The 16,965-nt window shown below is 47.7% G+C and overlaps 1 protein-coding gene across 2 annotated transcripts in view; it reads left to right on the top strand.

Moving 5' to 3' along the window:
* Fer1l5 (fer-1-like family member 5) overlaps positions 1–16,965 on the top strand; it is a 60,309-nt gene that overhangs the window by 24,474 nt on the left and 18,870 nt on the right. For both annotated transcript variants that reach the window (XM_013522710.1, XM_013522712.1), the window contains exons 10-18: positions 2,476–2,506; positions 3,485–3,600; positions 3,816–3,936; positions 4,292–4,344; positions 5,920–5,988; positions 9,039–9,082; positions 9,168–9,417; positions 10,553–10,681; positions 11,277–11,454. In XM_013522710.1, coding sequence (XP_013378164.1) covers positions 2,476–2,506; positions 3,485–3,600; positions 3,816–3,936; positions 4,292–4,344; positions 5,920–5,988; positions 9,039–9,082; positions 9,168–9,417; positions 10,553–10,681; positions 11,277–11,454 — 991 coding nt within the window. The remainder of the gene's footprint in view (positions 1–2,475; positions 2,507–3,484; positions 3,601–3,815; positions 3,937–4,291; positions 4,345–5,919; positions 5,989–9,038; positions 9,083–9,167; positions 9,418–10,552; positions 10,682–11,276; positions 11,455–16,965) is intronic.

The following is a 16,965-nucleotide window of genomic DNA, read 5'->3' on the forward strand; positions in this document are numbered from 1 at the left end:
TCAGGAAAACAAATAGACAAATAATAGTGAGTTACAGAAAAAATGGTAGGAAATTATCAATGGTTGTTGTGCTATGCTTTGGTTTCTTCAAAGTGGTTTCTAGGGAAAACAAATAGCGCTATACCTGAGTGATCAAAAAGTTTTATTCTTATGCATCCATGTTTGCAGCACCTAACGATTATAGTCATCATGGGAAGTTGGTGCGTGTGCCTAACATTTCCTAATTCTGTTCTCATCCCCTTCCCCTCCCCTCTCTCTCTGTTCCCTCCAACTCCTCTTCCCTTCCCATTTGCAAAGCTCCCTCCAGCCCCCATTTCCTATGGCCCATCTTTCATCGTGCTCTTTAATTTATTTGCACTTCAGATTTCTCCTATGAGAGAAACCACATGGTATTTAGCTGGGTGTCTGATCTACCTCACTTAACGTTATGGTCTCCAGATATAAGACTATAAAGACGAAGATGGATGAACTTCACTGTCCTGCTCACTGGCCTGTTTGAGAAGTGTATCTATCTCCCCTCACTCTCCTGATGTCTTGGAAGGTTAGACAACAATTTAGTTTCGGTCCGGTGGTGTGGCACTTAGGTGTGAGTCAGGGCTGCGCTGGCTTGTATTACACATCTTGGCTGGAGACTTGGTGACAGTGTTGGGTTCTTGGTCTTTCCAGTGCGGGCTTGGGCCTTCTCTCAAACTCAGTATCCTCCCCTGCAGAGGAGGTGAAAATGGACCTCCCTGCCAAGTTGTTTGAAAGGTTAAAGTTGTTAAGGCAAGGACTGCGCTCCAACACCAGCAGTGAGCACTTGGCCAGGTAATCTTAATTGTCAACTTACTGGATTAAGGGACTCCTGGAGAGGTGATTAGGAGGTAGAGCCTGACTGGAGGAAGCGGGTCATGGGGGCATGACCTTGGGGCTACACTGTCCCTGACCTTTTCTTCTTAGGTTCTTTTCCTGCTCTTTTCTTCCTGGCTGCCAGAACAGCTCTCCTCTGCCATGCCCTTCCGCCATGATGTTCCTGCCTTGGCACCAGCTGGCCAGGAACTGAACCCTCTGAAACTGGAAGCGCAAATAAACCTCTCTTCTCTTAACTTGCAGGGTCAGGTGTTGTGTTCCAGGGTCAGGCATTGTGCTCCAGTGACCAAAAGTTGACCGATGCAGTATTTTCATCTGCTTAGCAGGTATTACACATCTTGGCTGGAGACTTGGTAATCAGCTTTCCATCACTATAACAAATATGTGATAATCATCTTATGTGAGAGAAGGTTTATTTTGGTTCACAGTTCTACATGTCCCAGTCCATGATGGTTGGCCTGGTTACTTTGTGTGTTTTTCAAGTTTTTATGTTTGTGAGTACATATTTGCAGCAAATAATGACTAATGGGGAGTTGGTACAGGTACATAATACATCTTAATTCTTTTTCCACCCCTTTCCTTTCCCTTCCTTCCCCTGCTTCCCTCTTCCCTCCACCTCTTGCTCCCCTTCCCATTTGCAAAACATCTCTCTCCCTGCTTCGTATTATTCATCTTTTATTTTGCTCTCTACAGTTTAGGTTTCTCATATAAGAGAAACCATGTAATATTCAAACTGTGTGTCTGATTTATTTTACTTAACATCATGGTTTCAAATGCACCCATTTTCCTACAAGTGACTCAAGTTTATCCTTCTTTATGGCAGGGTAGTGCTCCGTTGTATGTAAATACCACACTTACTTTATCCATTCATCTGTTAATGGACATGTAGGCTGCTTCCCAGATGTAGTGGTTATGAGTTATGCTGCTATAAACATGAGCAAGCATGGATCACTGGACTATGCTGTTTTTAACTCTCTCAGGAAGATGCCTAGAAAGAATAGCTGGGTCCAGTGGAATTTCTAGCTTTAGTTCTTTGAGGAATCTCCATACTGATCTCTATAGTGGTTGTACTACCTTATATTCCCACCAACAGCATGGAAGGGCTCCTTTTTCCCCACAGCCTTGCCAGATTATTATTTGATTTCTTGATGATAGCCATCCTTTCTGGGGTAAAAATAAATCTCATGTTGTTTGGTTCACATTTCTTTTCTTTTTCTTCTTCTTTTTTTTTTTTTTGAGGACAGGGTCTCATTATGTAGCCCAGGCTGGCCTCAAACTTGTGGCAATGCTCCTCAGCCTCCCGAGTGTTGGGATTACAGTCTTGTGGCACCACCCCCAGCCTGGATTCACATTTCTCTAATTACCTGGTTACTCTGATGTAGTGTCACATCAGAGTGGGGACACGTGGCAGGGCAAGGCCATTTGCTTCATGACCAGGAAGCAATGGAGAGAAAGGGGAGGGACAGGGCCTGCCACTCCCTGTGAGGACACAGCCCCCAGTGACCTGAGACCACTCACCGGGTTCCCTCTTCCCCGTAGCTCTAAACAGGGCCCAAGCCTTGACCACCAGGGTCTGAGATCCAGACACAGCAGGTCTCTGACCCGCACCTGCCCTTGTCTTTGCAGACAGACATCGGGTTTGTCTACCACTCTCCAGGTAGGTAATGGTGGTCACAAATCTCAAGAAAAGTCACACCGGGTGAGAATAACTCAGGATCACCAACAAATGGGGGAGGGTATTAAGGGGTATGAGTCATTTTCTGTACTTGATAATATGTTCTTGTACTTCATGGTATTTTTATCTTACTTTATAATAATAGCATCTTTCTCTAGAAAAGTCAAGGCACCCCTTCGGGTCAAATGCTAACCTTTTATTACAACCCTGGGTTGAATGTCTATTTTTTGAACCCAATTTTGGGAGATTGAGGTTGTTAACATTGTTAATTGACAGCTAACAATTGTACATGTTTATGGGGTACAGACTGATAGTTCAATACCTGTATACAATGTAAAGGTCAGATCAAGGTAATTGGTATAACTATCTCCTCCAATATTTATCATTTCTTTGTGTTAGGAATATTCAAGATCCTCTCTACTAGCTATTTTGAAATAGACAATTAATGATCATCAAGCATAGGAGGCTGAGGCAGGAAGAGCAAAAAGTTTCAGTCCTGTCTGGAAAAGCAGTGAGACCAGGTCTCCAGATAAAAATAAAATAAATAAATAAACAAACAAATAAAAGGCTAGGGATATAGCTCAGTGCTAGAGCACCTCAGGGTTCAATCCCCGGTATCACCCCCCAGAGAAGGAAGCACTGTTAGGTTACCGTGCAATAGGACACTGGAGGCTTTCTCCTTCCTCCCCTCAGCTGTAACCCTAACCCGTTACCCACTCTCTCAGCTGGTCCCCAGGGTGGCCAGGGGGTCCTTCTTTCCCAGAGCCACCCTTGGCAGCTTTATGAGTGCTCACTCAGTCATCGCCTACTTGGAGAAGGGACCCTTGTTTCCCTGTGCCACTGTGGGAACCAGCACACATGAGACATGTCCCTCCCTGGCTCCCCCGGAAACGCAGTGGCTTAGGGGAGCACGGGGGCAGGGGGCAGAGGCTGGTCTCCCAGAGTCCTCTGCTTCTCCAGGCCACACCCTCCTGAGGAAATGGCTGGGCCTCTGCCAGCCAAATGTACCCGGAAGCGGGGTGAGAGGCTACCTGAAAGTCACCATCTGTGCCCTTGGTGTGGGAGACCAGGCTCTGGTGAGGCTTCCCCCAAGCCCTGTGACCGTCCCAACCCCAGCTGGCTGCTCCCTGGTGCAGCTGTGAGCCCTCAAAGTGGCCTTTCACCTGCAAATCCTTCCTTTTGCCCACTATGCCAAGACAGGGTTGTCCCAATCTCCCCGCCCACAGAATAGGTGGCCTTGGCTGTGACAGCCCTGCCACCCCGAGGCCACCCGGCTCACTGGTCCCTCCAGGTGGATCAGAAGCTGCTGTACAGGGACGACACGGATATTGAGGTCTTCAAGTCCACGGCTGTCCCGATGGCCACAGCTTACCTGCAGCTCTTCATCTACTGTGCCGAGGACCTGCACCTCAGTTAGAGTCGGGGAGCAGGGCAGGAGGCCCCCAGCTCCTCACGGGGCTCCCTCATCCCTTCCGACACTGACCTCAGGCTTGGGCCAGGGAGCGGGTGACACTGAAATCCACCGCGAGTTGTTGTATGAAGGCCCCTGTATGTTGTATGATGCTCGCCTGTAGACCCAGGCCCCTGTGGCCGTCCTGTGCCTCCCGCCCCGGGCCACTGTGAGGCTGATGCACAAAAGGGGCAGAGTGGTAACTGCAGACCTCACCCTGAGGTGCGAGGGAGGGTTTGAAGTTGCCTGTCGCCCCCGCGTTTCCAGCTGAAAAATGCTGCTGCTGTCTCAGGAGTCCTTGCCTGTCTCGCTCACAGGGAGATACCAGCCAGCCAGCCCCGTGTTAGAGGTGGAGCTCATCGGGGAGAAGGTACGTGGAGAAAGCTCCTTGACCCAGACAACACCGCACCCAGAGGTCATGTACAGGACCCCAGAAATCACGTCCCAGCTCAGCCACCCAGTGTGCAGGTGACCTCTGGGCCCGGAACTCTGTGGAGCAGTCAGGTTGCGTATTCCTGATTCCCAGAGGATGTCCAGCACCTGGCAGGGAGAAGGTGCCCACTGGACCCAAACATCCAGCTGTGTGGGGGAGTAATGGGTGAATGAAATAGTGTGCCAACAGGAGAAAAACAGGGAGGCTGGGGTGGTGGCACTTGCTTATAATCCCAGCACTTGAGAGGCTGAGGCAGGAGGATCTTCATGAATTCGAGGCCAGCCTGGCTACATAGTGAATTCAAGGATGGCTTGAACTATATAGGGCCACCTATCTCAAAACACTGAAATATAAAATAAAATAATAAAAGGCTGGAGATGTAGCTCAGAGTAAAGGCCCTGGTTCAGTTTCCATTACTGAAAAAAATATATATATACAACACAAAAACCATTACCATTACCATCCCCTCTGGCTTCAGTTTCCTCATCTAGAAAGCAAAAATTCCCAGCAAGAGAACTGCTGACCTTCCATAAACTTCTATGAATACAAAGTAGCATTTTCCAAAGTGTGCTGGTGAATGTTGCATGCAAAAAAGGGTCCAGTGTTCAAGTCTGGGGAATAGTTTTGTGTCAGATTCACAAATCATCGTTTCTGTTCTCTCTGTCAAAGGTAATAATTACATCCAGGCAGCTAGATGTGGTGGTGCATGCCTGTCATCCCAGCACTCAGGAGGCTGAGGCAGGAGGACTGTTGTGAGTTCAAGTCCAGTCTGGGCTATGAAGTGAACTCAAGGCCAGCCTGAATTGCATAGGGAGACCCTGTCTCAACAAGACAAAAAAAAAAAAAAAGTTATATCCAGCCACACATAGGGAAGAAGGCTTAATGTCTACCCTTCCAATCAAGAAGTACCAAGAATCCATTGTGGACACATTTATTTATTACTATTACTATTATTATTATTAATGCTTTTTTTGAGACAGTCTCACTATGTGTTCAGGCTGGCCTTGAACTCACTATGTAGCCCAGACTGGCCTCGAAACTCCAGGGATCTTCTTGCCTCAGCTTCCTAAATACTTGGATGGCAGGCGTGTACTACCAGCCCAGTGGAATCAGTCTTTTAAAGAAAAATCAGTTGATCATTTTAAAAAGGGTGTGCTGCTGCCATCAGACATGGTTTTGGTCATTTTTCTGTTGGGAATCTCCAAATTTATCTAACAAAATCTATCTGTGTACACTCATAGAATAAAGTTAGCAATTCTACCCTATCTATTTAAAGGAAAGGCTGGGGGTGCGGCGCAGTGGTCGGGAGCTCGCCTGGCATGTGGAGGCCCTGGGTTCCATTCCCAGCACCATGCAAAAGAAGCAGGAGCTGATGAGCTCAGCTTTAGACCCAGGAGTAGCCCTGGCACCTGGGTGCTACAAAAGGCCATGCTGCTGGGCAGGACAGGGCTGGAGGGCAGGGCCCGGCAGGACGGACGGCCTAGCACTGATCCAGCTTTCGGATGTTCTCAGCTCAGGACAAAAGTGCAACACCAAACCGACAACCCCATATGGAACCAGATCCTGACCTTCCAGATCCAGGTACGGCTGCCCGAGCCCACGTCCCACAGAAGAGAAAGTCCAGGGTCCTCAGGGTGCAGACAGGAGGTGGGGCCAGGACAGCACTGCCTGTAGGGAGTTGAGGAAGCCCTGGGTGACTTCCAGAGACCCTTACCCTATTTGTCCAGCACCAAGCAGTGAGTGAGCCATAGGTCTGGACTTGCCAGAGAATTTAAACTTGCTTTTTCACGCAATTAAAGAAAGAAAACAAGTCACTTTCAAGACTCATTCTGAACTGAGTGTGGTGGTACATGCTTGGAATCCCAGCACTTCGGGAGGCTGAGGCAGGAGGATGGCAAGTTCAAACCCAGACTGGGCATTTTAATGACTTAGTGAGACCCTGTCTCAAAATAAAAATAAAAGAGGGCTGGAGGTGTAGCTCAGTGGGAAGGCCCTGGATTCAACCCCCAGTACCGCCCGCCTCAAAAAAAGTAGTTCTAAATTGTGTTATACATTTTCTCATCTTGCAGGCAGTGTGCCCAGAGAGAACCGTGTCTCTGTAGAGGCCCTCGGGGCACAGCCCCTCCCCTGGGCGGGATGCAGCACAAGCTGTTCGCTCCTCCGTGGACTGGCTCCAAGCTGCTCTGCCCTGGGGTCCCTTACTCCAGTCGGTGTGGCGCCCTGTCCTGCCTGGCCTCCCAAAGCCGCAGGGGTCGACTTTTCTTAAATCCTTAATGACCCTGTGACTCCTTGCCAGGCTCCCAGCTGTGCAGAAATGAGAATAAATTGTTTTGAGAGACAGCTGGAGCTCTGTGAAGGGCAAGCTCACAGAACCCTGGGTCACAGCAGCCCAGCTCCCTGAGAATATTTACCTTTTTTACTTTACAGTGCATGATATGAACCCAGCTCTCTCCTTTCTCTTCTGCATTCCCACCTGCTGCTTCTAGAAGCTTCACCAGTCAGTCCACTAGCGAGGCATCATTTGCAACCATTCTTCAATAGGCCTCACCTCCTTGGATGATGTGATAGGCTTTTTTCCCAGTACTGTCGATTGACCCCAGGGCCTTCGCACTGAGCTACATTCCACCCCAGCTCCCCCGCAAAGGGTCTCAGTAAGTCACTAAGTTACAGGCGGGGCTCTAATTTGGAATCTTTCTGCCTCAGCCTCCAACAGTGCTAAGACTACAGGTCTGTGCCACCACACACCCAGCTTGATTTTATAGACTTTTAGGAAGGTATTTTAGAGGCAGCCAAATCCATCTAGCAGTCTTGCTGGGCTCCCTGCCACCTTTCCCTGGCTGTGATGAGGCCTGGTGGCCCAGGTCCTCAGATGCCATGTGGGTGCTATAGCTTAGCAAGGTTTCTAAATACCCCTGGACCTCACTTTTCTCCCCACGAATATGGTCCCCAGCGCTGAGGTGATTCTGGTGTGGGCCTGATTGTCACCCCCTTGGAAAGGCCCAGCTGTTGGGGGACAGAGCTTGCAGCTGCACCTCACACAGGCCTGTGCCAGTGGCCCATCCAGAGTCCCCGAGTAGGAGGGGGACAGCATTGCGGAGTCAAGGCAAGGAGCTAGGGAAGGCTAGGAGACTGAACAGGCAGAAGGAAAGACGGCTCAGCCATGTGTCTGATTTCGGAGAAGCAGTTACTTTGCAAGACCCAAATGTCATGTGGCGCCCCTCTCTGCCCTTAGCCGGGGCCATGGCCTCCCAATTCCCAAGCAGCTGCTCAGCCAGAGGCCTCTCCCCAGCTCCTGCCTCAGCGCCAGCCCCTGGGCGAGCAGAGACGGATGAGGAGGGTGTGGATCTGGGAGCTTCCCGCCAGCCCAGCTCCAGAGACTTGGGCCCCACGCTGCTGGGCACGCGGCGGCCCCTCACTTTCTCATTAACAATCGGCACAGCGCCTGCCTGGCAAGTGCAAGGTCATGAGTTCGATTCCCAGTACCAGAAAAAAAAACAATCGGGGAGCAGCACAGTGGGGGCTCAGCCCGGGGCTCAGACCCCGGCTCCACCCTTTCCTGTGCGACCCTGAGCAGGTCCCTGGGCCTCACCCCCATCTGTAGGGAGGGACACATCACAGACCCCCGCATTAGGGAGTGGTGGGTGAGACTTCTGAAGCAGCCCCTCCCTACGCACGTGCCGTGTGAAAAGTTTAGGAACTCAACCCCTTCCTGCCTCAGTTTCCCCCAACAAGAATGAGCGCCTGCTCAATGGGGGGCATTTCACTGGGCATTTCACTCCATTGCTGTACGGGCTGGGGGAACGACGGAAACCCTGCCAGGGCTGAGGCCATTATTATTTACTCTCTGCTGTTTAAAAAGCTAAGTGATGAGTGAGTGTGCATTGAGGACTAAGAAGGGTCCTGGGGACCCTAATCCTGCATCGCTCCACTGGCGGGACTGGCTGAGGGCTCTCAGGCTCTGCTGCTTTTTTTTTTTTTTTTTTTTTTATGAGACAGGGTCTCACTGTGTTGTGCAGGCTGGCCTTGAACTTGCTTATGTAGCCCAGGCTGGCCTCAAACTCACAGCCATCCTCCTGCCTCATCCTCTCAAGCGCTGGGATTACAGGAGTAGCCACCACACCTGACCTATGCTGCCTTAACAGCAAGAATATAAAGGCTGGGGATGTAGCCCAGTGGTAGAACCTGGCATGCCTGAGGCGCTGGGTTCCACACCCTGCACCAAAATACAATCAAATACAGGAGCAAGAGTCCAAAATGATAAATGGACGCAGATCCAGGCCTTGTGAGGTCCCTAAAACTAAAGCCCCGTAAGCTCCCTGGTGAAACCCAGTTAATCTGCGGTGCACTGATAACTGAGCCAGACCGCAGCCCCAGGACTCCTCCACCACTCTTAACATGTCTCAGAGAAGCCAGGTGTGGGGGTACACGTCTGTAACCCCAGCACTTGGGGAAGCTGAGGCGGGAGGATCTCATGTCCAAGCTTAGTGACTTAGAGAAACCCTGTCTCCAAATTGAAAGAGGGCTAGGGATGTTGCTCAACACAAAGGCCCTGGGTGCAATCTCCAGGACCGGAAAACAAGGCGGGGGGGTCTCCCCTCCACGTGTGCTCACGGCTCTTCCGGCCCCCACAGCTGCCCTTCCTCTCCAGCTACATCAAGTTCCGAGCCCTGGACTGGTGAGCGTGGGTGAGGGACCAGAGCCACACGGGGTGGAGCAGAACCCCGCGGCTGCCGGCTCAGCCTGCAGTGCTCTCTCCGCAGCGCCACGAGCAACTGCCAGGATGAGATCGGCACGGCCAGCCTGTCGCTCAGCCACATCTCCTCCACCGGAGAAGAGATCGAAGGCAAGCCAAGCGGCCCGCCTCCCGCCTCCCCGGCGCTGGCCCAGCCCTGCCCTCTTACAGCTTTCCTTGCAGGCCTCTACTCGGGCTTCCTGCCCTGCTTCGGCCCCAGCTTCCTACCTCTCCACGGGGGTCCCCAGGCTCCGTCCAGGATCCAGGAAGAAGCCGGTGTAAGCTTTCCCACCAGCTCTAGGGGACGCAGGCGCTATCATGCCATGGCCATAAAGTTCCAGGGCCTGGAGTTGGGCTGACTTCTGCCCACCCGAGCTGTATGTAGGGGGAAAGCAGGGGGATGGAAGGAACAGCACAAGGTCCATGGAGACCTACAGTAAGATTTCTGCAGGAGGAAAGGACACGGGCCCAGGTAAACAAGGAAAAGCATGAGGTTATTCAAGACAGGTGAGAAGAACCTGGCGTGGTGGCATACTCTAATCCCAGCACTCAGGAGGCTGAGGCAGGAAGAGCTCTGTGAGTTCAAGGCCAGCCTGTCTCAAAAAAACAAAACCAACACACAAAAAACAGGTGATAAATGCCAGAAGCCATCCTGAGTTGGGAAAGGAAAAGGGAAGGAGGCTGGGAAGGGCTGTGAGTCAGGAAAGGCTGCAGGAACCAGACCTCGAAGGCCTGTAGGAGGCTCCTTCCTTCTCACCCCTTCTCTCCTTTGGCCCTTAACACCTCCCCTCCTTCTCTCCTGCTTGTCTCGGTCTGTTGTCTGTAGTCTGACTGGGAACCAGGACCCAAGACCATGTAAACTTTTTTCCCCTTGCAGCACAGGCGATTGAATCCAGAGCCTTCCTACTAAACTACATCTCCAACCCATTTTAAATGTTTTTATTTTGAAACAAGTTCTTGCTAAATCACTAAATTGCCCAGGCTGCCTTTGAACTTTGTGATCCTCTTGGTTCAACCTCCCAGTGCTGGAATTACAAGCCTGAACTGCCAAGCCCTAGTTTAGGGAAGATTCTGATTGGTTTTTGATTGGTCATGTGTGCTCTCTTTGGACCAATCCCTGTCACCAAGGAGGCAGGGCATGTCCTGATTGGTCAGGCTGCCTGCATGCTGTGGTGATCACAGTGGCCTGCGAGGTCGCTCAAGTTCTCTGATGGGTGGAAGATGTGACAGGAGTGCTGGATGCCAAGAGGCAAAAAAGGGGTTGGGCCCAGAGGTTTCCTGGCGTGGAGGTGTCTGGGCATCTGGAGTTGCCCCTGGATTGTGGTTGGAGCTCTCGACGCCTCCTCTTTGCTCTGGGGGATTTCCAGAAGAAGCATCACTCTGTTCCCTTTCCCTGCATTCTGTCCCTCCCAGAGTACTCCTGGCGCTCCTGGGGACGGTTTGTCTTATCGAGGTCGAGTCCTCCTGGAGTTAATCACCCAAATCAAGTCCCATCAAGACAGTATGATAAAGGATCTCTCCCAAGAAGTGGCCCGGATCGAGGTAACCAGGGAAAATCGCTCATCCGCCCTCCCTGGCCCCAGATGAATAGACTGGGGAGGAGTAAGTTGGGGTTACCCGGTTCAGGGAAATGGGGACACGGTCTCCATAGAGGAGAGCTGGAGGAAGGAGACAGATCCTAGAGATACTGTGGAAACAGAACAGTCGGAGCCAGTGACCAACAGGAAGCAGGAAGCCAGGCTGATCCCCCAAGCCCACATCCCTTTGCTGCCTCTGTGCTGAGGGGTCGGGGATGGCGGACACCAAGCTGGACTCCGTGGAGGAGGAGCAGGTTGGGGATCGTCAGTCTTCACAGTTTGAGCCCAGGGATGGAATCCAGAGCCAAGTGGATTCCACCACCTGGAAGAAACAGCCGGGCCAGGGTGGATGGAGTGGAAGGACAAGGGAGCTGAGCCTAATGGGACACCGTAGTCTAGAGGCCCCCGGCGGAGGAGGGAGCAGAGGAAGTGATCCTGAACCCTAAAGGGAAGCCAAGGGGCTTCTGAGAGAGCAGGTCATCTCCTCCTCATCGCCCTGGGCAGCACAGTCTTGTCCAGCCCTTGACTCATGTCCTGGGGCTATGGGGCTGCCATTCTAGAAACACCAGAACCGCCAAAAGTATGGGCTGTGTGTCGTCTTCCTGTCCTGTACCATGATGCCCAACTTTAAAGACTTCATCCAGTTCGAGGTCAGCATTGGCCACTACGGAAACAAGATGGACCTGAATTACAAGCCTCTGGTGTCCACCACACAGTACAGTCCCGTGATATACGATGGTGATTGTCCAGTTCAAGTCCTCTTCCCATGATGCTCCACAACTTCCCCAACCCCATTTCTCCTGCTTTCCCAAACCAACTCCCGTCCATCCGTCCAGTTACCATCCACCCTCCCTTCATCCACCTCTTCATTTACATATTCATCCACTCAGCTGTTCACCTCCCAGCCATCCACCTCCCAGCCATCCTCCGTTTCAAACTCCCAACCAACCACTTATCTACCCACTCATCCAATAAATAGATTTGGGGCATCTATATCAGGCACTGTAGAGTAGCATAGTCCTGGGCCAGCAGCACCCCCGGCATGCTTGTTAGAAGTGCAGATTCTTGCTGTATGTAATAGCACACCACTGTAATCCCAGCTACTGAGGAGGCTGAAGCAGGAGGATTGCAATTTTGAGGACAGCCTGAACAATTTAGTGAGACCCTGTCTCAATAAAAAAATTTTGTAAAAAACAGGGGTGTAGCACAGTGCTAGAGCACTTGCCTAACATACGTGAGGCCCTGGCATCAATCCCTAGTACCACAAAAAAGTAATTGGGCATGATAGAGTATGCCTGTAATCCCAGCACTCAGGAGGCTGAAGCAGGAGGATTGCCATAAGTTTGAGGTCAGCCTGGGCTACATAGTGAGTTCAAAGCCAGCCTGAACTACCTAGCAAGACCCTGTCCCCACACCACAGGTATAGATTCAGATAACCTGGAGAGGGGGCCTCAGAAACTATATTTTAAGCAAGTGTGATTTGGGTGCACGCTAAAATTTGAGAACCACTGGCATGGAGCAGAACTTTCTCCCTTGCATCTTTGTCAGTCTTACCTACCACCCACTGAGAGCCTTTCCGTGACCCCACTTCTCAGCTTGTTTTTTAAACAAAAGCTTTGTTGAGACAACTCACACACCATACAGTTTGCCTGTTTGAAGCATTCGTCCCTGTGGATTTCAGGACATTCACAGCATCAAGCGACCATCACCGCAGTCGTGTTTGGAATATTTCCTTCAACCCCAAAAGAAACCCCAGGCCCATTGGTGCTTGCTCCCCACTTCCCCCCTACCTCCAAGCACTACTTCCTGTTTCTAGTCTGTAATTCCGTGTTCATGGAATTGTACAATATGTGATTCCTTGTGCCTGGTTTCTTCCATCTAGCTTCGTGTTCTTATTTTTTTATATTATGACATATGTACACAAAAGTATATAAATATACTTACAGTTTTAAAAAGAATGAATTCCGGGGGCTGGGGATTTAGCTCAGCGGCACAGTGCCTGCCTGGCAAGCGCAAGGTCATGAGTTCAATTCCCGGTACCGGAAAAAAAAAAAAAAAAAAGAATTCCCATGAACTCACCACACAGCTTAGAAAACAGAAAGTCTGCAGCACTGTAAAAATGTCCCTGTCTGGTCTTGCCCCAAAATAACCATGATCCTGTCTCCTGTGTTTATCATCCTTTGCTTTATTTTTAATCTTTACCCCTCTATGCACGGAACTTTGAAAAGCATACTGTTCCTTTAAAAAAAAAAAATACTGTTCTTTTTTATGCAAGTAGGACTCTTAATCATATTCATCTGCAAACATATCTTTTGGCCAACATTACATTTTTATATGGGTTCAGTTTCACTTGTGTATATATTCCATGGTATGATTACACCACAAATTATGTGGTATATGTAGACACTGAGGTTGTATCTCTTTTTGGTATTATAATAATTTTGTTGTAAACAGTCTTGTACATGTCTCCTGGTCATAAGGGCAAGGCTTTTCTCTAAATTATATACCTGGGAATGGAAGAGAATCTCAAGACAAAAGTGATTATTCCAAATTACACTCTCATCAGGATGGTATGAGAGTTCCTGCCATGCTGCGCTCTCACCAGGACTTGCTGCCCAGGCTTTTAATTTTTGCCAAGCCAGTGAATGTGAGACAGCCTCTCACTGGGCCTTCATTTGCTCTTGCCTGATTGTAAATGAGGCTGAGCCTCTTCTCATATGGATATAGGCATTTGTTTATCTGTAAAAAACAACAACAAAAAAACCCAAAACCTGTTCCTCTCTTTTATCTATGATTCCACTTGGTTGTATTTTTCTATTGATTTGTATGTTAAATCTCTTGCCAGATCATGAACTCAACACCCCGTGTAAAATATAGAAAAGTGGACATTCTTACACCTTTCTGTGGGGAAGGGACTGTTTACTGAGTTTGCCTTTTTATACTGAATTGCAGGCATTCTTTTATATTTTGGGTACAGGTCCTTTGTTCGAGATGTTTTGCTAACATTTTCCAGTCTGTGGCGTGGCTTTTCAGTTTCTACACAGAATCTTTTGAAGGTCATAGATTTCTAATTTTGGTAAAGTTCAACTTGTTGATTTTTTTTCTTTTGTAGCTAGTACATTATGTGGTCCAAGAAACGATTCCATTAGATCATGCATGTCCCAAGATCGTGAAGCTACTGTTTATTCTACAAGTTTTATAGTTTTAGCCTCTTTGTTTAGGTTTACATTTAATTTGACTGATTTATAGACAGTATTAAGGAGGAGTTGAGGTTCTTTTTTTTCTACATACATATCCAGTTCAGCATTATTTGCTGAAAGACACTGTTTGTTCCCACACTGAATTAGTTTGACACCATTGTTGAAAATTAGTTAACCAAGCTGGGCATGGTGGCACATGCCTGTAATCCCAGCACTTGGAAGGCTGAGGCAGGAGAATCATTGCGAGTTCGAGACCAGCCTGGGCTGCAAAGTGAGCTCAAGGCCAGCCTGAACTATATAGCGAGACCCTGTTTCAAAAAGACAAAAAGAAAAAAAATAGTTAACCATATATTGTCTGTCTAGAATGTCTATTCAGTTCCATTAATTTATTTCTCAATCCTTATGCCAAATCACTCATATAAATAATAATACTGTCTTATTATGTATAATACAGAATGGAATTATACCAGTAAAACTGCATGTATACTTTACATTACCTTTGTTCTATATTGCATTTTTTCTTTTTTTGGTGGAAGCAGTATTAGAAATAGAACCCAGGGGCTGCGGATTTAGCTCAGCGGCATAGCGCCTACCTGGCAAGCACAAGGTCGTGAGTTCAATCCCCGGTACCGGAAAAAAAAAAAAAAAAAAAAAAGGAATAGAACCCAGAGCCTTATGCATGCTAGCAAATACTGTACCACTGAGTGATACTTTAGTACTTTTATTGAAAAAAAATTTTTTTAGAGAAGGCGGGCCTTGAACCCATGTCCCTCCTACTCAGCCTCCCAAGCAGCAGGCTATCAGGACTGTGCCAGCATCCCCAGCATTTTACAAATTTTGTTTAGGATTTTTGTATTTATGTTGATGAGTAAAATCTTTGTTTATTTATCAAGCAATTGATTTAGCAGTATAATTTACGCCCCATAAAAAAATCCACGCAACAAAAATTTAAAATATATGTGGCATAAAATTCACTTGTTTTAGCTTAGCACGATGACACATGCCTGTAATCCCTGAACTCTGGGAGACAGAGGCAAATTGCAAGTTCTAGCCCAGCCTGGACAATTTACTGACTTAGTAAGACCCTGTCTCAAAATTTAAAAAATAGCCAGGCATGGTGGCACACGCCTGTAATCCTAGCTTTCAGGAAGCTGAGGCAGGAGGATCGCTGTGAGTTCAAGGCCAGTCTGAGCTGCACAGTGAGTTCAAGGCCAACCTGAACTACATAGTGAGACCCTGTCTCAAAAGCACAATCAATCAATCAATCAACCAATAGAATGGGCTTGGAATGTGGCTTAGTGTGAAGGTTTAATCCCCAGTACCACACACACCAAAAGAAAAAAAAATTCATTTATTTTTAGTAAGATTTGGACAATCACCACTACACCCAGTTTCAGAACATCTCCGTCACCCCGAGAAATCCCTCAGTGCTGTTCGGAATTCTTCCCCTGCTCCCACCCCAGGCCCACACAGCTAAATTTACTGCTTATGTGTTTCCTTTTCTGGGTATTTCGTATAAATGAGGTCATACAATGTGTGGTCTTTGTGTTGGCTTCTTACACTGAGCACAAGGTTTTGGAGGTTTATTTATGGTGTGGCATGCAGTGGTACTTCTTTCCATTTTATTGTCAAGTAGCTGGACAGGGGACATAGCCCAGAGGTAGAGCTGTTTACCTAGCATGCCCAGGACCCCGGGTTAAATCCTTAGCTCTGCAAAAGAAGAAAGAAAAAATGTACTCCATCCTATAAACATAGCGATCCCCAGGGAATGGACATTATTTCTACTACTTGGCTACTAGGAATAACGCTGCTATGACCTTTCAGATACAAGTCCTTGTGTGGACATACACTTTCATTTATCTTGGGTAAAATATTTAAACATGAAATGGTTTTGTAAGAAACTACCAACCTTTTTAAAAGTGGTTGCACCATTTGATGTTCCCCAGTAATGTAAGATGATTTCAGTTTCTTACATCCACACCAATGTTTATCATCTGTCTTTTCTACTACATTTATTGTAGTACGAATGTAATGGTGTCTCATTGTGGTTTTAATTTCTATTTCCTATATCTAATGATACTGAGCATCTTTTCATGTGCTTAACCACTGATCTTCTTTCATGTGTCTGTTCAAATCTACTGCCCATTTTTTAATTGGTTTGTTTATCTTACTGAGTTGTAAGAATTGGTTATATAGTCTGGATACAAGTCTTTCATCAGACATACAACTTTCTAATAGCCTGTGGCTTGTCTTTTTATTTTCTTAGTAGTTTTTTGTTTCGTTTTGCTTGGGGGTTTTGTTTATTTTGTTTATTCATTTTTTGAGACAGGATCTCACTATATAGTTCAGGCTGGCCTTGAACTTGTGATCCTCCTGTCTCAGCCTCCCGAGTGCTAGGATTATAGGTGCCACCATGCCTGACCTTAATCATGTCTTTTGAAGTACAAATGCTGTATTTTTATTTATTTTATTTTATTTTTTGTTTGTTTGTTTTGTTTTGTCGCCGGTCCCAGGAATCGAACTCACGACGTTGCACTTGCCAGGCAGGCGCTGTGCCACTGAGATAAATCCCCAGTCCCTCAGATGCTGTATTTTTAATTTAAATCAAATCAAATTTACTTTTTTCTTTTATGGTGTCATAGCTGAGAACTCTAACCTAACCTAAGGTCATAAAGATTTTCTCTTGTTTTTTCTTGTAAAGATTTTATAGGTTTACTTGTTAGTTAGCTCTGTGATTCATTTGAATTAAGTTGCATATGCCTATCATTGTTCAAGCACCATTCGTTAAAAAACAAAAGCAAATTACCTATATTTCCCTATGCGAGCGGTCTTAAATTATATGTTAAAATACTTATTCTGCTCCATTGATTAGTTTTCTACTTTGGGGGCTCCATTTATGGGTTTAATGGTTCTCCGTGGTTTTCTTCTATGTCTCTTCTTTTCTCCCTGATCCTTTCTGGACATTTTTGGCTCTCTTTGGGTGACTTTTCTTTTCCTGTCTTCCTTCCAGTGCCCCTCTGGGGCATCGGCAAGGGCTGATCCTGGCCTC

This window comes from Chinchilla lanigera, unplaced genomic scaffold, assembly GCF_000276665.1.
Source record: "Chinchilla lanigera isolate Chin_1 unplaced genomic scaffold, ChiLan1.0 scaffold00069, whole genome shotgun sequence".
NCBI classification, from domain to species: domain Eukaryota; kingdom Metazoa; phylum Chordata; class Mammalia; order Rodentia; family Chinchillidae; genus Chinchilla; species Chinchilla lanigera.